Source organism: Staurois parvus, unplaced genomic scaffold (genome assembly GCF_062004578.1).
Source record: "Staurois parvus isolate SC_StPar_1 unplaced genomic scaffold, SC_StPar_1.0 ptg001221l, whole genome shotgun sequence".
NCBI lineage: Eukaryota > Metazoa > Chordata > Amphibia > Anura > Ranidae > Staurois > Staurois parvus.
In genome coordinates this window covers 945,762-968,640 of record NW_028319017.1, presented here as the reverse complement: position 1 = coordinate 968,640, position 22,879 = coordinate 945,762, and the positions used below count along the sequence as shown (strand labels likewise).

Sequence of the window (22,879 nt, the reverse complement as noted above, 5' to 3'; positions counted from 1 at the left end):
TTACACTGTAAGGGGGGACTCTGCAGACTTTGATGTAAGGGAGAACTCAGGGGACTCTGATTTAGGGAACTTTAATGTAATGGAGGGGAACACTGTAGACTCTGGTGTAAAGGGTAACTCTGATATAAGGGGGTCCTTGGTAACCAGATCCTCAGACATCATAGTTCCTAGCATTCCCTTTTAATCAGGGCTCTCAGAGACCCCCTTACATCAGAGTCTGCAGTGCCTCCCTTACATCAGAGTCCACACAGCCCCCTTTACATTAGACTCCGCAGCGCCCCCCTCTTATATCAGAACCGTCTCCTTACATCGGAGTCGGCAGAGCCCCCCCTTACATCAGAGTTTGCAACGCCCCACTCTTACATCAGAGTCCGCAGAGCCTCCCTCTTACATCAGAGTCCACAGAGCCTCCCTCTTATATCAGAGTTCATAGAGCCTCCCTCTTACATAAGAGTTCGTAGAGCCTCCCTCTTGCATCAGAGTCCACAGAACCTCCCTCTTCAGAGTCCGCAGAGCCCCCCTTACTTCAGAGTATGCAACACCCCCGTCTTACGTCAGAGCTTGCAGAGCCCCCACCTTACAGAGTCCACAGGTTGCTTCCAGCAACAATAGATCTCCCCAGCAACAATGGACCCTCGCAACAAAATACCAGAAACAACAAGAGCTCCCTCAGCAGCCAGCATCAATAGACGCCTCCCTCAGCAGTAGATCTCTTCCAGAAACAATTGACCCCTTCCCAGAAACAATAGATCGCCATGCAAAAAATAGATTCTCTCCAGTGACAATATATCCTCCAGGACCAAACAATAATAGATCCCTCTCTCGGCAGTAGATCCCTTCCAGCAACAATAGATCTCCCCAGCAACAATAGACCCCAGAAACAGCAACAGATCCCCCTGCAGCCAGCATCAGTAGACTCACCAGCAGCCAACATCAATAGACCCCTCCCTCAGCAGTACATTCCATCCAGAAACAACTGACCTCTTCCCAGAAACAATAGACCACCATACAAAAAATACATCCACTCCAGTGACAATAAATCCTTAAGGACCAAGCAATAATAGATCCTTACCTCAGCAGTAGATCCCTTCCAGCAACAATAGATTTCCCCAGCAACATGGGACCCCCACAACAAAATTCCACCCCAGCAACACAAAACCCCAGAAACAACAGCAGATCCCCCAGCAGCCAGCATCAATAGACTCAAAAGCAGCCATTAACAATAGACCCCTCACTCATCAGTAGATCCCCTCCAGAATCAATTAACCCCTTCCCAGAAACAATACACCGCCATGCAAAAAATAGATCCACTTCAATGACAATATATCCCCCAGGACTAAGACTTATAGATCCTTCCCAGTAGCAGTGGATCCCTTCCAGCAATAATAGATCTCCCCAGCAACAATGGACCCCAGAAACTGCAACATCTCCCCCAGCAGCCAGCATCAATAGACTCACCATGAGCCAGTAACAATAGACCCCTCCCTCAGCACTAGATCCCTTCCAGCAACAATTCACCCCTTCCCAGAAACAATAGACAGCCAAGCAAAAAATAGATCCTCTCCAGTGACAATAGATCCCCCAGTAGCCATCGATAAAAGATCCCTCCCTCAGCAGTATATCCCTTCCAGCAGCAATAGATCTCCCTAGCAACAAAATACTGCCAAACAAAAATATTACCCCCCCCCCCAGTGATAACAGATCCCTTAGCAGCCAGCAACAGTAGATCCTCCAGTACACTCCGGCACCCCTTGCCAGTAAATACATTCAGTGCTGGAGGTGCTGGAACTGCATTCCCCCTCGTTCCTGCTGAACCCCCCCCCCCCCCCCCGCTGTATAATGGTAACAATGTAACAGAGGTTCTACTCCTCCCACACTCTTCATGGAAAAAAAAACTATAACTAATAATTGCAATTAAATTTTCATCAATGAAATGCTCAAACTAAATACGAGGCTTTTAAATGTGGACATGACAAATGAAGAGTAATTCTAGACATGAAGAGTAATTCTATATATGAAGAGTAATTCTAGATATGAAGTGTAATTCTAGATATGAAGTGTAATTCTAGATATGAAGAGTAATTCTAGACATGAAGTGCTATTCTAGATATGAAGAGTAATTCTAGATATGAAGAGTAATTCTAGATATGAAGTGTAATTTTAGATATGAAGAGTAATTCTAGATATGAAGAGTAATTCTAGACATGAAGTGTAATTCTAGACCTGAAGAGTAATTCTAGATATGAAGAGTAATTCTAGATATGAAGTATAATTCTAGATATGAAGAGTAATTCTAGATATGAAGAGTAATTCTAGATATGAAGAGTAATTCTAGATATTCTCCTTGCAGGCGCTCATATTAATTCGGATAACCTTCCGTGACTGTATGAGAGTCATTGTGTATAGCTACAGGTGAGTTAACCCAATGTTATTACATGAGGGAGGGGGTGGTGTACAGGGGTCTGGGAAGCCCACCCCCCTAAGTTTCAGCTCACAGGACAAAATCATACTTACTTGTTCTGTGTAATGGTTTTCTACAGAGGAGTCCCAATTCTCCTCTTCTGGGGTCCCCCGCTAGTGCTCCTTGCTCCTCCCCACTTTTGAGTGCTCCCATAGCATGAGTGCCCCCAGAGCAAGTCGCTTGCTCTGTGGGCACTCATGGGGGCTCAATCCTGAACCGGGCTCTGTATGCCCATTGACACACATAGTGCGGGTGGGTGGGCTGACCCATCCCTGATCTCTCCTCACAGGCTCTGACAGCAGCAGGAACCAATAGCTACCACTGCTGCCTTCATGTCCAGTGAGGAGAGAGAGAGTAGAGAGAGTCACTGCTCTCAGGCTAGATTGAGATTGGGCTCAGGTAAGTATAAGGGGGAGGGGTTGGGGGCGGGAGCAAATACAAGTTTTTCACCCTAACCCCTTGACACCTACACAAATATGCGGCCTCACTGCACTGGGCTTTATGCCGTGGGGGGGGGGCACATATTTGCGTACCTCCCTTTGTGCTGACCTTTAAAAACGTCTGCATCACTCACTGCCACACCCAGAGAGGAATGCAGCAGATTTTAGGACCCAATCACATTACAACGCACTAAAATTGCGCCTGCAGTCAGTTGCGCTTCCGTGCATTTTTATGCATGTGCGCCAATCCAATATCAATTGCATTTTATAGAGATGGAGATCCATGTCAATCACAATGAGCGTCACCCTTCGACTTATGGGAAAAAAAATATTCAACATGATGCAATCTCAGCGACTGTTCGCCCGCAAATGACAACTCCGATGGATGACAGCTGGGTATAAAAAAAGGGTCAGAGCTTTGGCCAAACACGGACATGATCATATTTGGTCAATGACGTCTCGGGGATGTGAAGTGGAAGAGAGTTTAGCTCACTTTGAAGAAGATCGATGTACACGGTATTCGTTCAGCCATTGTACATAGTACTGGGTTTATAGAGAGAGGAGTATGTCTGTGTGAGCGGCAGATCTGACCAGGAAGAAGGCAGCAAAATTTTATATATTTTTGTGTTTCCTCTACAGGCCAGGTTCCACCATCACCAACACTTCAGCAGAATTCCCAACTAACAATCATAGTGACGAGGCAGTACAAAGGGTTTTTGACACGAATGGGCTAGACAATGGCACCCTGGGGGGCATCCCTCTCATTTTTGATAACACAACAACTCCAGGTAGGTGAAACCATAAAGGAATATTCATTGAATAAAAGTTTATGAGCAGCAGGGAATAAAGACCATGATACAAAATACCCAGAATTCCACATGTCTCAATGGCAAAGTCCCTCCAAGTCGAGATTCTTCCCTATGTGTTGCAGTAACGTACAGTAAGAGGCATGTTTTACATGTAACTCCACAATACATTGTAATGCATGATCAATGGTGTAGTGCTATGGCCTCCAAATTGCGCCATGGGGGCCGAATGTGGCCCTTTGCTTGCCTTTGTCTGGTCCTTCAGGCACTATTTCTTCCACTGACACCAACGATGGGGTACGATTCCTTCCACTGACACCAATGATGAGGCACTATTCCTCCCACTGACACCAATGATCAGGCACTTTTCCTGCTACTGACACCAATGATGGGGCACTAATAATTTCCCTAATATCAAAGATGGAACGTTGTATATTCCCACTGATACCAGTACATTTTCCACTCCCAATGGCCACGGTCTGCCCCTCCCCCCTCCTTAAAGTCTGGACCACAATAAACTGGCCCTATGTTTAGAAAGTATGGGGACCCCTGGTGTAGTACATGAGGGGGGCATTCATTTTAAATAACAACCCAATGCACCTTGCACACTGACCCCCAACTCGTATATTGAAAAAACGAAATGTTTTTTGCTTAAGGTGGGCTGCTCATTACAGGCTCCTTTACTAAATCCTCAGGACCTGGTCTGGCTCGGAAAAGGAAATGAAAAATTTCCCTCCTGGATACATCAACTTTTTTTGGTTGTAGAATAGTAGCAGGGGTCACCTCATGTATGTTGCAGTACACCACAAAATACAGAGGGGAACCATTTTGTGCATTTAAAAAAGAGACATGTCCAGTTTTAGTTGAGTTGGCGTCCCAAGGCAGAAAATCAGCACCGTCCCAATGACAACCAGCCCTATGACTATGAGAACCAACCTCAGGAATCCTCTATTACAAACCCAAAGGAACAAAACTGATTCAATACACAAAAAGACACTGACGAGTTTCTGCCCTTTTGGACCTTAGTTGTAGCAGACTACAAAAGGATAACAGCACTCTAAATAACCTCTCACTTGATTTACTAGGAGGACGGGGTCAAGAGTTATCCCTTTCATTGGAAACATAAATCTTCCATTGAAAGGTTTAACTGTTGACCCTAGAGTGCTGTTATCCTTTTGTAGTTTGCTACGAATAAGGCCAGTAATGGCAGAAACACGTCAGCATCTTTATACAAATGGGATCCTTTTTGTCCCTATGGTTTTGTAATAAAGAAGATTTTATAGGCACTGAATGCCTGGGTGCCGACTTTTCTCCACTTGGATATATGTTTCAACAGCGAGTCCGGCTGTAGTCTCGGCACAGATGTAACCCCTATATTTTATATAAAGTCTATAGGTTGTAGAACCATGCCTTTGTATAATGGCCAACATCAATAACCACCAGAGTAAAAACTACAAGACCTGCTACAACAGATGGGTCTTCCAGTACAAAGACTAAACCAGACACAACCAGAACAAGTCCAACGGCCAAATCCGGCAGAACCCAATACAGAACCACCTTAATGACGGGCACTTTAAAACATATTTAAATTCAAAATCAGATATGTAATATATTGCAGCTTTCTAGTCTGTAGATGTAGTGGCTGCATTCATTTTGTTTTAGGCTTTCAACTCAATACACTCAAAGGGTCCAATAGTTGGAGGACTACGGATTAGCAAAGTGCCCGCCTCTAGACTCATTGGTCACCAAAACAGAAAGTGTACTGCCTCTTCTTTACAAGTGATCCTTTGGTGGAATTGCCGTCGTAAGAATCCAGAGATACATCTTCTCATGACTAGTGCACCCGAGATAGGTTCATCCAGACCCCACTACACCACCATTTCCCTTCCCTACCAATCCCCTTTACTTACTATACTTACAGAAAGCACAACACCAATTTTGGAGTACAATGGCCAACACGGCCTTTTATTAACAAATCAAGTTTAAACACATCAACCATTCCTTATAACAGAAAACATAAAGAGTTGTCGTTGGTCTTTGAAGGCCCCCCCAAAACGATCCGAAATGCACCTGCGGACAACCATATTCCACTAGGCCTCCAGCCGCAACCAACCAGCTCGGAGACAACCATACCGTCCGCAGTGCAGCACCACCACCTTCCAGTTAAACCTCGGTTAACTGGAATGTTTCCGGGCACACCATACCAACGATGGGTCCCACACCATTTTTGTACCTCCAAGATAAGAACCGCCTCCAAAGACCAACCACCGCCCAGGAACCGAAATAACCCCCCCAGGAGGAACACAACACTCACCAAACAGGGAGGGCGGGAGGGAAGCTCTCTCTCCTACGTCCAGCTCCCAACTGACGCCCCTCCCCAGGACACCCCACCCTAAAGTGCAGAAGACCCCACCTACACTCTCCTCTACCAACCAGATCCCCCAGCTATCCTTTACCAACCCTAATACAATCATTAACCCCTTACACGTCTTCCTTCCCACTCTGGGCCTAGTCATGCCTGCCCTGCGCTAATTCTTTTCTTCTTTTATCGCTGCGGGCATTTCTTTATTGCATTAACCCCTTTGCGCCGGCCGCACACAAATGTGCAGCCTCCCGGCGTCTGGGCCTAGACGCCGAGGGGCCGCACATTTGCGTCCATGTAACTAAATACATATGTGCTGAGAGCGCGCGCCCTGCGTGCTCCCAGCACACATGTGTGGTACTCATGGAAAGGTCCCGGTCTGCTCTTTCGAACGGGACCTTTCCCGATCATGTGACCGCCGTGACGTGTCATCACGGCGGTCACATGATTCCTAAACCAAGCCCAACCGCCCCGCCTCCCGGCGTCTGAATCTCTTAAAGGGCCGGGAGGCATCGGCGGGAAGGGGTTAAACATCAGACCCCTTAAGAAGAAGCAGTTTTTACCCAGAATGCACACAATTTTGATGCATGTGATAGGAGCTCCCTAAAGGCTTTAACCCTAAAAAATGTCCACTTGTTAACAAAGAACTAAAAAAAAAATGAGACCACCCAAATAGGGTTTAGATGCTGAAGCTGCACTGCCACAGGTTTATCCACCTGATTTACAAGAGAATAAAAATGATTGCAGTTTATTTTATACATAATATTTGGGTTATTTAAACAAAGAACATGAACATTTCTGGTAAATGTTTTTCGTGGGGCAAATCTCTTCACCCCTCTGTTCTTTGTAAGTGGTATTCCTCAATCATTGATAAAGAAATCTTCATTCATTCTACCTTTAAAGATGAAAAGGTTACAGAACTCAAAGATGATAAAAGACGCTGATCCCTTAGGAAACCTACAGTATATCGGTAGGGTGTTTAATCAATGTTCAATAACCAAAGAGGCTGGTAAAACAGTAACATTAAAAAAATGTTCCTTTCATGTCATTGCAGAACCAACTACAACTACAGCTTCTACAACTTCAGTAACACTTAGTACAGCTACACCAGCTACAACTCCAGAAGCCAGTACAACCCCTGGATCCAGTACCACTCCAGGAGCCAGTACAACACCTGGATCCCATACAACTCCAGGCATGAGTACAACACCTAGATCCAGTACCACTCCAGGAGCCAGCACAACACCAGGATCGAGCACAATTACAGGAGCCAGAACAGCACCTGGATTCAGTATCAGTCCACAAGCCAGTACAACACCTGGATCAAGCAAAACTCCAGGAATGAGTACAACTCCTGGATCCAGTACCACTCCAGGAGCCGCAATAACATCTAGATCAAGCACAACTCCTGGAGCCAGTACACCACCTGGATCAAGCACAACTCCTGGAGCCAGTACAGCACCTGGATCAAGCACAACTCCTGGAGCCAGTACAGCACCTGGATCAAGCACAACTCCTGGAGCCAGTACAGCACCTGGATCAAGCACAACTCCTGGAGCCAGTACAGCACCTGGATCAAGCACAACTCCTGGAGCCAGTACAGCACCTGGATCAAGCACAACTCCTGGAGCCAGTACAGCACCTGGATCAAGCACAACTCCTGGAGCCAGTACAGCACCTGGATCAAGTACCAGTTCACGAGCCAGTACAACACCTGGATCAAGCACAACTCCTGGAGCCAGTACAGCACCTGGATCAAGCACAACTCCAGGAGCCAGTACAGCACCTGGATCAAGCACAACTCCAGGAGCCAGTACAGCACCTCGATCAAGCACAACTCCTGGAGCCAGTACAGCACCTGGATCAATCACAACTCCTGGAGCCAGTACACCACCTGGATCAAGCACAACTCCTGGAGCCAGTACAGCACCTGGATCAAGCACAACTCCTGGAGCCAGTACAGCACCTGGATCAAACACAACTCCTGGAGCCAGTACAGCACCTGGATCAAGCACAACTCCTGGAGCCAGTACAGCACCTGGATCAAACACAACTCCTGGAGCCAGTACAGCACCTGGATCAAGCACAACTCCTGGAGCCAGTACACCACCTGGATCAAGCACAACTCCTGGAGCCAGTACACCACCTGGATCAAGCACAACTCCTGGAGCCAGTACAGCACCTGGATCAAGCACAACTCCTGGAGCCAGTACAGCACCTGGATCAAGCACAACTCCTGGAGCCAGTACAGCACCTGGATCAAGCACAACTCCAGGAGCCAGTACAGCACCTGGATCAAGCACAACTCCTGGAGCCAGTACAGCACCTGGATCAAGCACAACTCCTGGAGCCAGTACAGCAACTCCTGGAGCCAGTACAGCACCAGGATCAAGCACAACTCCTGGAGCCAGTACAGCACCTGGATCAAGCACAACTCCTGGAGCCAGTACAGCACCTGGATCAAGCACAACTCCTGGAGCCAGTACACCACCTGGATCAAGCACAACTCCTGGAGCCAGTACACCACCTGGATCAAGCACAACTCCTGGAGCCAGTACAGCACCTGGATCAAGCACAACTCCTGGAGCCAGTACACCACCTGGATCAAGCACAACTCCTGGAGCCAGTACACCACCTGGATCAAGCACAACTCCTGGAGCCAGTACAGCACCTGGATCAAACACAACTCCTGGAGCCAGTACAGCACCTGGATCAAGCACAACTCCAGGAGCCAGTACAGCACCTGGATCAAGCACAACTCCAGGAGCCAGTACAGCACCTGGATCAAGCACAACTCCTGGAGCCAGTACAGCACCTGGATCAAGCACAACTCCTGGAGCCAGTACAGCACCTGGATCAAGCACAACTCCTGGAGCCAGTACAGCACCTGGATCAAGCACAACTCCTGGAGCCAGTACAGCACCTGGATCAAGCACAACTCCTGGAACCAGTACACCACCTGGATCAAGCACAACTCCTGGAGCCAGTACAGCACCTGGATCAAGCACAACTCCTGGAGCCAGTACAGCACCTGGATCAAGCACAACTCCTGGAGCCAGTACACCACCTGGATCAAGCACAACTCCTGGAGCCAGTACACCACCTGGGTCAAACACAACTCCTGGAGCCACTACATCACCTGGATCAAACACAACTCCTGGAGCCAGTACAGCACCTGGATCAAGCACAACTCCTGGAGCCAGTACACCACCTGGATCAAGCACAACTCCTGGAGCCAGTACACCACCTGGATCAAGCACAACTCCTGGAGCCAGTACACCACCTGGATCAAGCACAACTCCTGGAGCCAGTACAGCACCTGGATCAAGCACAACTCCTGGAGCCAGTACAGCACCTGGATCAAGCCCAACTCCAGGAGCCAGTACAGCACCTGGATCAAGCACAACTCCTGGAGCCAGTACAGCACCTGGATCAAGCACAACTCCTGGAGCCAGTACACCACCTGGATCAAACACAACTCCTGGAGCCAGTACAGCACCTAGATCAAGCCCAACTCCTGGAGGCAGTACAGCACCTGGATCCCGTACAACTCCAATAGGCACTACACCCCCAGAAGGAAGCAAAACAACTGCACCTAGCACATCTCCTGGAAGCACTAAAACACCACTTTTAGCAAGCACAACATCTGTACCTCAAAGAACTACAGGAGCCGGTTCAAATGTAGCCAGTACAACATCTGCAATCAGTGCTGCACAAGGTACTTCATGGTTTCCCTACACCTTCAATTACAACATGAAGGGTGATAGAATTTGTAGTCAGCATTGCACTGTATTATGTCACAGAGAAAGGCATAGTAAGTTATAACCAAATGCAGACCTTGGATTTGCCCCTTCCCTTCATTGGAGCACCTCCCCTGCCCCCCCAACAGTGAAAAAAACTGCATATACACCTTCCTCTGGCTAGAAAAACCTAAATGCTGCAGCAGCGCCACCTAATGACGTGTTTCTACTCTCTGCAGTATTTTCCTGTGAGCCCAGGGCAAGGGGCGGAGCTTTGACACCCTGAGCTCACAGGAAGTGGGTTGAATTAGTTAAAAAGGAAGGAATGGATTGGTGAGTCTGCAGTGGACAGCAGTAGATGAAAGGAAACAGCACCAAGCTGGTGTAGCTGCCAGAGTCGCTTTTTAATTTTTATCTCATGCTAGAAGATTAAGGCCCCATATACACGGGACACTTCTGAACCACGGAAAACGTAGATTAAAAAACGTCTGTTTAGCCGAGTTTGCATACCATGTTTATGTGTGTTTGCATTAAGATAACCTCAGGAGACCTTCCAAAATGCCAAGAAAGCACTGAAAACAGTAAATAATTAACTATTTCAGACATTTTGAGAGAACTAGAGAGAGCAGAAGCAGAGAGAGCAGTATGTGTTGAGATTAGCTGTCTTTTTTTTTGTGGTGTCTGGATGTTCCGGCTCATTTCTGTGCAGAAATTATTGCAGCCGCGTCTAACATATTTTTTTTCATGCAAAACCTCAAAGTATGGTGTACCGGGTCCATTTGAGTACCGGGAAACTGCTTTCCATGCATTTTTCATGATGCGAAAAGGTTCTGGATAGCATCTGGAAATGGAAGAGTTAAATAAAAGTTAAACCCCAAATGCCTATAAACGTGACTAGCCGTGTTTAGCCGCGTTTACAAGAGTTTCGCGTTTGAAACGCTGATAAAATCTACTTCTGAACGCAAGTTTGGTGCATTCAAAAAAAAGACTGTAAACTCAACTGCCTGTAAATGATGATGTGTACACGGACATAGGAAAACATTAGGGAGAGTTCAGGGGCTGCTGAGAAAAACGCAGAAAAGCTCCTAAATGTCAGTTTATCAGCTGCAGTGTACATGAGCCCTTAATGTTTTTTTTTTTTTTTGCTCAGCCTGGAATTGGGCTACAAGCAGTGCAGGGTCGGGTGGCCGTTTATAAACAGTCTTCCTGCTCCCTGCTTGTGCGCGCTCCCTGAGAGCGCGCAACAGCACGATCTGGTGCCCGCTATGTCCTCTGGACACAGTGTAACACCGATCATTGTACAAGACCTCTGTGTGAGGTCCCAATCATGTGATCACTGATTGGCCAACCAGTGATCACATGAAGAGTAGTAAGCAAGATGTCACTTCTGACATCATTGCTTACTACGTGTGAAATCTGTGAATGATCACAGAGGTCACATGGTACAAGGCTATTCTCAACAGCCTTGTACCATGTGACAAGCTGTGACCAATCACAGCTCACATAGTATTTCTCAATGGCTGCAAGAATGCAGCCAGAGAGAAGGATAAATGATTGCTTTTACATCCTTTATGGGTGTAAAAGCAATCAGTGTAAAAAAAAAAATCTTCATCACCCCCCGCAAGTAGTACAGTGTCACTATGGTGATAAACTGCTAGGGTGACAGTTTGTAAAAAAAAAAAAAAAAACCATAAATAATAATATAAAAAAATAAACTAAAAATGTAAAAAAAAATTTTGAAAAATTATAATATATGGTTATAAACTAATTTGGGTTTTTTTTCTTACGAAAAAGATTACTGAATAAATTTTGGCCAAGATATAAAGAAAGATTATTTATTTGCAAAATGTTATAAGAAAAACACTTTTTTTCAAAATTTTGGGACTTTTTCACTTATAGAGCAAAAAAACAAATCCCAGTGGCGAATAAATACCACCAAAATAAAGCTTTATCTGTCTAAAAAAAATGCTAAAAAATTCATATGGGTACAGTGTTGCATGACCGCGCAATTGTCATTCAAAGTGTGACAGCGCTGAAAGCTGAAAATTGGCCTGGACAGGAAGAGGGTGAAAGCGTCCGGACAGGAAGGGGGTGAAAGCGTCCGGACTGGAAGGGGGTGAAAGTGTCCGGACAGGAAGGGGGTGAAAGCGTCCGGACTGGAAGGGGGTGAAAGTGTCCGGACTGGAAGGGGGGGAAAGTGTCCGGACTGGAAGGGGGGAAAGTATCCGGACTGGAAGGGAGGGAAAGTGTCCGGACTTGAAGGGGGGGAAAGCGTCCGGACTGGAAGGGGGGGAAAGTGTCCGGACTGGAAGGGGGTGAAAGTGTCCGGAGTGGAAGGGGGGGAAAGTGTCCGGACTGGAAGGGGGGGGAAGTGTCCGGACTGGAAGGGGGTGAAAGTGTCCGGACTGGAAGGGGGGGGGAGTGTCCGGACTGGAAGGGGGGGAAAGTGTCCGGACTGGAAGGGGGGGAAAGTGTCCGGACTGGAAGGGGGGGGAAAGTGTCCGGACTGGAAGGGGGGAAAGTGTCCGGACTGGAAGAGGGGGAAAGTGTCCGGACTTGAAGGGGGGGAAAGTGTCCGGACTGGAAGGGGGGGGAAGTGTCCAGACTGGAAGGGGGTGAAAGTGTCCGGACTGGAAGGGGGGGAAAGTGTCCGGAGTGGAAGGGGGTGAAAGTGTCCGGACTGGAAGGGGGGGGAAGTGTCCGGACTGGAAGGGGGGGAAAGTGTCCGGACTGGAAGGGAGGGAAAGTGTCCGGACTGGAAGGGGGGGGAAAGTGTCCGGACTGGAAGGGGGGAAAGTGTCCGGACAGGAATGGGGGAAAGTGTCCAGACTGGAAGGGGGGGAAAGTGTCCGGACTGGAAGGGGGGGAAAGTGTCCGGACTGGAATGGGGGAAAGTGTCCAGACTGGAAGGGGGGGAAAGTGTCCGGACTGGAAGGGGGTGAAAGTGTCCGGACTGGAAGGGGTTAATATACTGTTCCACTTTAAAGTGACCCATGCTGTTCTTTCTTTGCTCTCCCATCTATTAGTATCTATATACAATAATATATATAGGGGCTGGTTGTAAGCGCTTTAGCGATCCACCCCCCCCCACGTCGCAGCTCTCTAACAAACCCCGGCTGTGAAAAAATTCTGTGTAAAAATCAATCATTTAGGACAAAATCAACAAGAAATAGGATCTATTTAGTGAGAAACGAAGCGCCTTCTCTTTACATACAAGAAGTGATATATATATATATACTGCGTCACACAAACAGCGAATCTTCAATGCAATACAATATAAAGAATTACTCAACCACTTAGCGTGCCAACAAAATAAAACATAAAATGTGAGCTGCCCCTTGGATGGACAATCACTTGTGACCATATAATAAAATACGGTATGGTGCTAAACATACATATCAGGTGAACAATATTCCAACTGTCAGAGAAACATGTAAAGACCTAAAAAGTGATATAAATTAACCCCTCGCCCACCTGAGGATTTTCCCCCCTCCCTGACCAGGTCATTTGTTTGCGTTACTGCACTGCGTTTCTTTAACTGACAATTGCGCGGTCATGCAACGCTGCACCCAAATGAAATTTTCGTCCTTTTTTCCCCACGAATTGGGCTTTCTTTTGGTGGTATTTGATTGCCTGTGCGATTTTTATTTTTTTGCGCTATAAAAAAAGGCCGACAATTTTGAGGAAAAAAAACAACATATTTTGACTTTTTGCTATTAAACATGTCTAGTAAAAAAATTTAAAAAGTCAAATTGTGTCATAAATTTAGGCCAAAATGTATTCTGTGACATGTCTTTGCTAAAAAAAAACCCCAAAAAACTATTTGTGTAAATTGGTGTACGTGAAAGTAATAGCGTCTACAAATGGCGGTATATATACTAGGATTTTTTTTTTTTTTTTTTTACTAGCATTCTGACACTGGGGGGGAACTGACTTGGTGTCACTGACATCCCCAGTGACACCAATACAGTGATCAGTGCTAATAAAAAGCATTGACACTGTACTAATGGCACTGGGCAGGAAGGGGTTTTTAACATGTGGGGCGATCAAAGGGTTAACTGTGTGCTGTTTTACTACTGTATGAGGGTTGTGTGTGTGCTTCACTGTAAGCACACTGTTTTGCATGGCTGTGCTATTCACAGCCATGCAAAGTAGTGTGCAGGAGCTGACAGGGGAGAGATCTTTATTGTTTACAAACAGTTCACCCCCCTGACGGAGATTCTTGGCAATCACTGGGCGCAAGTAATCACCAGCTAGGACCTGGTGATTGACAGCCACGCCGCGAATAGTGGCATGGGTAGGATGCCCTCTATGGAAATGCAAAATCATGTATGTATGTATATTTATATATATATATATATATATATATATATATATATATATATATATATATGTGTGTGTGTGATTTTGCACACCCCTGCCGCCCTGTAGCAGTATATCTGCTGTAGGGCGGCACGAATGTGGTTAATGAGTCAAGAACAAAAACAAAAAACAAAAGTCCCACACCAGATTGTAGATCACAAAACAATGGTGGATAATCTTCTGGTGCCAAATAAATTGCTCCACGCAGATCCTTTGTGCTCCACCACCATGAGACAATATATTGTGCTCACCAACCATCCATGACCAATGAAATTCGATGTCTTTTTTTAAAATTTGAATTAAGGCCATGATTTCATTTCGTTCGTTTAAACTCGTGACCATTATCATTTGGAAATTCGAATACATCAGAATCTCCGAATAATGAAAAATTCATCTGCGTTTCAATTCAAAATGAAACACACCGCACATGTCTAGTGTAGTGTATGGTCAGCTTTATATGTACACAGGCTGCAGATTGGATATCCGAATGTAAGGCCATTTTTTTTTTTACACAGAACTTCACAGCTGCTATGTAAGGGTTGGTAGAAAACTGGGACGAGAGGGGGGAAGGGGGGGAGGGAGAGAGAGAGGGACAAAAGAGAGGGGAGAGAGGGGGGGGGAGAGAGGAGAGGGAGAGAGATGGAGAGAGAGAGAGGGTGGAAGAGATGGGGAAGAGAGAGAGGGGGAAGAGAGAATAGAGGGGGGGAGAGAGAGAGATGGAGAGAGAGAGGAGAGAAGAGAGAGGGCAGAGATATAGAGTGGGAAGCGAGAGAAAGGGAAAGAAGAGAGAGAGGGGAGAGAGAGATGGAGAGAGAGGAGAGAAGAGAGAGGGCAGGGATATAGAGGGGGAAGCGAGAGAGAGGGAAAGAAGAGAGAGAGATGGAGAGAGAGGAGAGAAGAGAGGGGGGGGGAGAGAGAGGGGGGGAGAGGGAAGAGAGAAAAAGAGAGAGAGGGGAGAGAGAGATATGGGAAGAGAGAGGAGAGAAGAGAGAGAGGGGGGAGAGAGGGAAGAGAGAAAAAAGAGAGAGAGAGACTCTAGGGACTCTAAGGGACTCTAGAACAAGATAGCAAGAGAAGCGGCATGGGTCACTTTAGAGAACAAAGGGTATGTTTGTAAAGGAATGGATAGGCTTTTGTCAGCCTGTTGACTTGGGCAGAAATTGAGGTCCCTCAGACCTTGAAATCCAGAGAACTTGATCCAGAGGTGTTGATCTAAAGACTATCACAGGGACGTCCAGGCACCACGCGGTTCCCGTACTTCAGAACATTCCAGTGCTGGATTTCCATCACTGGGTCTTGTAGGCACCCAACTATTGGCATCCCAAGTAACCCCCTTTGTTAGGATCACCCCCTGCCCTTACCTTAGAGAGGTTTTAGACTTGGTTAGGTTCAAAATATCTCTGTTCAACTCTTTACACAACTTTATATTTTTTTTCCATCCAGCTCAAAATGTTGGAAGTGACACCTCTGGCGTCTCCGGATATATCCCTGGATATGGCATTGCTCTCATTGTGTTGGCGGCTGTTGCGGTGGTTGCTATTCTAGCGGGTGGATTTCTGGTAAGTGTTAATATTCTGGTAGGACATATTCATACAGTGCGTAGTTATGTACTCTGATGGGCCAAACATCCCCCTGCCCGGTTCACGATCGAATATTAAACCTAGCGAAAGTTCGACTGCGAACTTGGAACCCAGGGGGACAATTCACTAAGCGGTATCTTAGCACATCCGAGTATGTGGTAAGATATCCCACACATCTGTCAGCTGAATGTAAAAAGAATTTCCGGCATTGCCTGGTAACTATTTTTTTACCGTATTTTTCACTCCATAAGACGCACTTTTTTCCCCCCAAAAAAGGGGGGAAAATGTCAGTGCCTCTTATGGAGCGAATATGGAGCGGCCGGTCTGGTATTTCCGCCGCCGCCACCATGTAAGAATACCGGGCCGGCCGCTCAGCTCTTCTCTCCTGCAGGACCTCACCTGTTCCTCTGTCCAGCGCTGTAGTCTTCCCGCGCCGACTTCTGTGACAGCCGGGTGCCCACTGCGCATGTGCGAGAAGCGCTGCGCTTTGTGAATGGTTCGGCGACTTCTGGGACACATGACAGGTCCCAGAATGCACTGGGCCTTTCACAAAGCGCAGCGCTTCTCGCGCATGCGCAGTGGGCACCCGGCTGTCACAGAAGCCGGAGCGGGAAGAAGCCAGCGTGCCCACACTAAAGAAAGGACAACTTCAGGTACCCGCTCCCCCTCCCTCCCCAAAGGTCCGCAGACTCTGGTCATCTCCTGTACTGTCCGCAGTCTCTGGTCATCTGTACTATGTCCGCAGTCTCTGGTCATCTCCTGTACCGTGTCCGCAGTCTCTGATCATCTCCTGTACTATGTCTGCAGTCTCTGGTCATCTCCTGTACTATGTCTGCAGTCTCTGGTCATCTCCTGTACTGTGTCCGCAGTCTCTGGTCATCTCCTGTACTATGTCCGCAGTCTCTGGTCATCTCCTGTACTATGTCCGCAGTCTCTGGTCATCTCCTGTACTATGTCCGCAGTCTCTGGTCATCTCCTGTACTATGTCTGCAGTCTCTGGTCATCTCCTGTACTATGTCCGCAGTCTCTGGTCATCTGTACTATGTTTGCAGTCTCTGGTCATCTCCTGTACTATGTCCGCAGTCTCTGGTCATCTCCTGTACTGTGTCCGCAGTCTCTGGTCATCTGTACTATGTTTGCAGTCTCTGGTCATCTCCTGTACTATGTCCGCAGTCTCTGGTCATCTCCTGTACTATGTCCGCAGTCTCTGGTCATCCCTGTGCTGTCCGCAGTCTCTGGTCATCTCCTGTACTACGTCCGCAGTCTCTGGTCACCTCCTGTACTGTGTCCGCAGTCTCTGGTCACCTCCTGTACTGTGTCCGCAGTCTCTGGTCCATCTCCTGTACTGTGTCCGCAGTCTCTGGTCATCTCCTGTACTGTGTCCGCAGTCTCTGGTCATCTCCTGTACTGTGTCTGCAGTCCATTGGTTCAGAATATTTTTTTTTCTTGTTTTCCTCCTCTAAAACCTAGGTGCGTCTTATAGAGCACAAAACACGATAAATGGAGTGGGCCCCCCCATTCATACCAAGCCATTCAAGTCTGATATGGGTTTTGAGAGGAACCACCACACCAACATTAAAAAAATGGCATGGGGATCCCCCCAAAATCCATACTAAACCCTTATGTGAGTATGCAGCCTGGCAGGTTAGAAAAGGGGAGGGACTAGCAAGTGCCCCACCCTGAACTATACCAAGCCACATGCCCTCAACATGGAGGGTGAGCATTGGGGCAGGGGGGCTCCCCCCCCCCCCCCCCCAAAGCACCTTTTTCCAAAAAACTCACCGGGTGAAAACACGAAGATGTGAACCTGTCCCATAGGAAACCATGTTAAATGGACTGTACTGCGTTTCTGCAAAACGCTTGGGTGTGAACCTGGGGTAACTGAACAAGCTGAAGGTAGAAGCTGATTGGCTCCCAATGCGCAGCTGCACCAGATTTTGCCCTCTCCAGTGTTAGTAAATCAACCCCATAATGTCTTTTATAGGATTATGTTGCCACTTTTTATTAGTTTGTTGTTTATCACTCCATACCATTCGTTTTGTGTGCTCACCCTCTTCCCTTTTTATTCCACAGGTGGCCAGATTTGGATCTTTTAATACCATGATTTCAAGAGAGATCCCGTCCTATAGCTTTCCAGAGAGTGGAATGAGGGTGCGAAGTTACGAAATGACAGTACCAACATCCAGGGTAAGACTCATTTGATCCTGAAATTGAAAATGTGCCCTTCCTGGGCGGGCAATGAAATGACAGGGCAAGGTGTATGGACTGTGATAGGTCCAGTCCATGTGTAGGGGGCGCTGTCTGAGGACACAGGAATTCTATAGAAACATTTCCAGTGAAGGATGCTGCTAATACTACAGCATACAAAGACATTGTAGACTCTTCCATCCATGTGGTGACTATGGAAAGAAGCAGGGATTTATTTTCTCAAAAAATAGGTGCAGGACCCCCCCATCCCAAGAGTCCCTTGTCTACGCCCCCTTACCCACCTCCGAGCACTTTCATTTGGTTCCACCCCCTACCCAGCTCCCAGTCCCGCCTCTTTTAGAGAAGTACCATTTTGTGGTGCTAAATAATTTGTGTGGAATTTGTTAATGATAACAAGAAAAGCAGAAAAATAGATCTCCGCAGACGGCAACATTAGACCCCACCAGCAACAGAAGATTCCTCCAGCCACAAAAAAAACCCTAGCAACAATAGACTCCCAGCAGCTACAACAGATCTCCCAGCAGCCAGCAACAATAGACCCCCATCAGCTGCAACAGATCTCCCAGCAGCCTGCATCAACAGACCCCCCAGCTGCTACAACAGATCTCCCAGCAGCCAGAAACAATAAACCCCCAGCAGCTACAACAGATCTCCCAGCAGCCAGAACCAATGGACCCCCAGCAGCTACAACAGATCTCCCAGCAGCCAGCATCAATAGACCTCCCAGCAGCTACAACAGATCTCCCATCAGCCAGAAATAGACCCCCAGCAGCTACAACAGATCTCCCAGCAGGTGGCATCAATAGACCCCCCCCCAGCAGCGACAACAGATCTCCCAGCAGTTAGCATCAATAGACCCCAAGCAGCTACAACAGATCTCCCAGAAGCCAGCATCAATAGACTATCAAGCAGCCAGCAACAACAGCTGGAGGGCCGCCAGTTTGACATCCCTGCTCTAAGGGCTGGTTCACACGAAATGCATTTCAGTTGCTTTTTATCTGCATCCAAAACGCACAGAAAGTAGGTGATATGGTTGTCAGTGTCATAGTTCACATCAGTGCTTTCAGTTCCAGTGCGTTACGGTTGCAGAAAGAAAAAGTAGAACAGGCTGCATTTTTTCTGCACAGAACTGCACTGGAACGTGATAAAATGCATCAAAAACGCACCAAAATGTGCTGGAAAGCACATGTCCCTATTTACATTGAAGAAAAAGAGAGGGGGAAAAATGAACTGGAATGCATCAAAAAAGCACCAGAATGCACCAAAACGCATCACAAAACCCACTGGAATGCACATGTCCCTATTTAAATTTAAGAAAAAGCATCGAAAAAGCATTAAAAAATGCACCAAAAAGCATCAGAATGCGCATGCGGAAACGCATTTGGAACTCATCTGGACTGCGTTTCTATAGTGTGAACCGGCCCTTAGACTTTTATTTTCATTTGATGCCGATCTGTTTTTGCAGGTGACCTCTGTGCCGGTATCAGGGGCGCACTGACCATTTGGAAACTTGGTCACTGCCCGAGGGCCCGAGGTCAGTAGGGGGCCCCATGAGATGCCCCTGGTACCTTTTTCATAGGCTTTTTTGAGTTTGGGCAAGGATGCAGGGGCCCCATGATCCCCTATTGCCCGGGGGCCCCATGAGTTGTCAGTCCGCCCCGGTTGGTATTTATTTCCTCGTATTTATTAATATTTTCCTCTTTTCTCAGACTGGAAGATACACTCCTAGGTCTTAGACCGATCCGCTGGCCAAGTCTGAATTCTCCGGAGAAATCTGAATGTTTGATCTGTATCCAGGGACACGTGCAATAAGAAACGATGATACTGTCATGCCCCGCCTCTGCGGGGATCGCTGATCATGACGTCATGTTGTGGATCTGTTTCCAATACTCGATCCCCGGATCTGGAACCTTGGACACGCAGTATTTATTAGGCAGAAAAATGCACCGAATTTCACTTCTCAGGTCATATTATTGTATATTAGTATTGGCCACGAAACCCACGCATGTGCAGTCGGCTCTCTTTCACTCTCACAGCACGCCGAGCCGTGAGCGAGAGCAGACTGCGCATGCGTGGGTAAGGCTCCGTTCACACGTACGCAGTTTGTCCATTTTGCAAGTGCTTTTCGCAGTTCATTTTGCATTTTTCTACACACTTTTTTTAATGCATTTTGTTCAGCCCTTTTTGTATAGCAGACAGCAAAAAAAAACATTTTTTTTTTTCAAAATTATCGGATGCATAATAAAAAATTAAAAAAACAATCAAATACCACAAAAAAAACAAAAATGCTTAAAAAAATTGACAGAAATCTCAACAGCGTTGCACGACCGCTCAATTGCCAGTTCGAGTAATGCAGCACTAATTAGCAAAAAATGGTCTGGTCAGGACGGGGGGTAAAGTCTTCCGGAGCTCAAATGGTTCATATACTGAGGACACTGTATTACATGGGGATGTTCTTGGCAAATTATTATTATAGAGGATTTATATCGCGCCAACAGTTTGCTCAGCGCTTTAAATGTCATTAAAGGCGAGCTGACCACTTGGAAACTCGGGCACTGCTCGAGGGCCCGGGGTCAGTAGGGGGCCCCATGAGATGCCCCTGGTACCTTTTTCATAGGCTTTTTTGAGTTTGGGCAAGGACACAGGGGCCCCATGATCCCCTATTGCCCGGGGGCCCCATGAGTTGTCAGTCCGCCCCTGCCTGGGGGCCCCATGAGTTGTCAGTCCGCCCCTGGCTGACCCTTCAAGGAACCGAATTTACTGTACCCAGCTATACCGACCAATGCAATCTAATGGGACGCGCTGCAGTTATAGGCACAATACTCACTGCAAAGCTCCTTAATGAACCTGCTAATTAACAAATGTGTTCTAATTTATTTTTTAAAAGATGATTTGTATTTATTTATGATTCCTACTGCGCATCTCTTTAATAAATGTGTTACACGTCAGGTCGCGGAATCTGATATTTATTCTGATTCATCTTATTTATAGCGATCTTAATAAACGAATGTCATGGCAGGTCTGCTGTTGTCGTTATTAACCCCTTCACGCCTATGAGTAAAACAAATCTAAATGCCTAAGCACAATTTTACAACGTTGACGTGTTAGTAAAACCGTCCAGATCATCACAACTACTTCATACATCCAGGTGGATTATACCACGTTTTTTTTTTTCAGGACAAATTTTTCATTTGGTGGTAAATGGTAATGGATATCTCCTGATTAAAGACTGGCCCAAAAAAATAAAAAAAAATAAAACGTACCTTTTCGTGGAGCGGGTCCGGTGTCACCCTGTATAGGTTGCATGATCCCCGCAGGATGGATCGGATCTGCGGATTGAGCATAATGGATCGGAGTCTGATCCATTATGTTCCAGATCCATAAATTCTCCAGCTCTTGACGATCGCAGCGATACCATAGATGTCTGTTATTTGTCCCCGTAGTGCAGCCCAGAAACAATAGCGCACATTATACCGCAGTTTTTTCAGGATAAATTGGGCTTTCATTGGGTGGTAAATGGTAATGGATATCTCCTGATTAAAAACTGGCCCAAAATAATAAAAAGAAAATATTTTTTTTATTTATTTGTGTGTTTCTTGTTACTACCATAACCTACCACCAAAGAACAACCCAAAATTAATTCTCCAGCTCTTGACGATCGCAGCGATACCATAGATGTCTGTTATTTGTCCCCGTAGTGCAGCCCAGAAACAATAGCGCACATTATACCGCATTTTTTTCAGGACAAATTGGGCTTTAATTTGGTGACAAGTGGTAATGGATATCTCCAGATTTTTTTTTTTTTTTTTGAAAACTGGCCCAAAATAGTAAAAAAAAAAAAAACTTTTTTTTTTATTTAGCTGTGTGTTTCTTGTTACTACCATAACCTACCACCAAAGAACAACCCAAAGTAAATTCTCCAGCTCCTGACGATCTCAGCGATATCATAGATGTGTATGTTATTTGTTGTCTGTACCCGGAGTACAGCCCAGAAACAATAGTGCACATACTGCAGTTTTTTTCAGGACAAATTGAGCTTTCATTTGGTGGTAAATGGTAATGGATATCTCCTGATTATTATTTTTTTTGGAAAACTGGCCCAAAATAATAAAAAAAATCTTTTTTTTAATTTATTTGTGTATTTCTTGTTACTACCATAACCTACCACCAAAGAACAACCCAAAATAAATTCTCCAGCTCTTGACAATCGCAGCGATACCATATACAGTTGTGTTCAAAATAATAGCAGTGTGTTGAAAAAAGTGGATAAAGCTGAAAATCCTTCTAATAGCTTTTATTTCCATCCACACAAATGCATTGGGAACACGACACATTCTATTCCAAATCACAACATGAAGAAAAATACATCACATTTGTGTTGTTCCTCTAAAAAAATTGAAGAAAAGTGAATATTAGACGGTTCAAAAAAAATGGCAGTGTTTGTATTCTTCTTTACAAACTCAAACATTCACTATATAAACTGAGAAATGTTTGAAGATTTTGCTTTCCTTTGAATGACTTCATGAATATTTGGTTGTAGTCGCACTGTTTCTGAGAACTGCTGTACATCTGTGTTGCATGGAGTCCCCCAACTTCTGGCCCCTGTGATCAGGTATTCCAGCCCAGGATGATTGGACCACATTCCACAGTTCTTCTCTATTTCTTGGTTTTGCCTCAGAAACGGCATTTTTGATGTCACCCCACAAGTTTTCTATTGGATTAAGATCCAGGGATTGGGCTGGCCACTCCATAACGTCCATCTTGTTGGTCTGGAACCAAGATGTTGCACGTTTACTGGTGTGTTTGGGGTCGTTGTCTTGTTGGAACACCCATTTCAAGGGCATTTCCTATTCAGCATAAGGCAGCATGACCTCTTCAAGTATTCTGATGTATTCAAACCGATCCATGATCCCTGGTATG

At 46.2% G+C, this 22,879-nt stretch overlaps 1 protein-coding gene across 1 annotated transcript in view; it reads left to right on the top strand.

Annotated features, from left to right (window-relative positions):
• Positions 1-20,977, top strand: part of LOC149438072 (uncharacterized) — a 58,535-nt gene extending 37,558 nt beyond the window's left edge. The window contains exons 9-14 of the mRNA XM_089660291.1: positions 2,351-2,412; positions 3,541-3,689; positions 7,124-9,787; positions 15,615-15,730; positions 17,825-17,938; positions 19,669-20,977. Of these exons, the coding sequence (XP_089516417.1) occupies positions 2,351-2,412; positions 3,541-3,689; positions 7,124-9,787; positions 15,615-15,730; positions 17,825-17,938; positions 19,669-19,695 (3,132 nt within the window). The 3' untranslated portion in view covers positions 19,696-20,977. The remainder of the gene's footprint in view (positions 1-2,350; positions 2,413-3,540; positions 3,690-7,123; positions 9,788-15,614; positions 15,731-17,824; positions 17,939-19,668) is intronic.
• Positions 20,978-22,879: the final 1,902 nt, after the last annotated feature.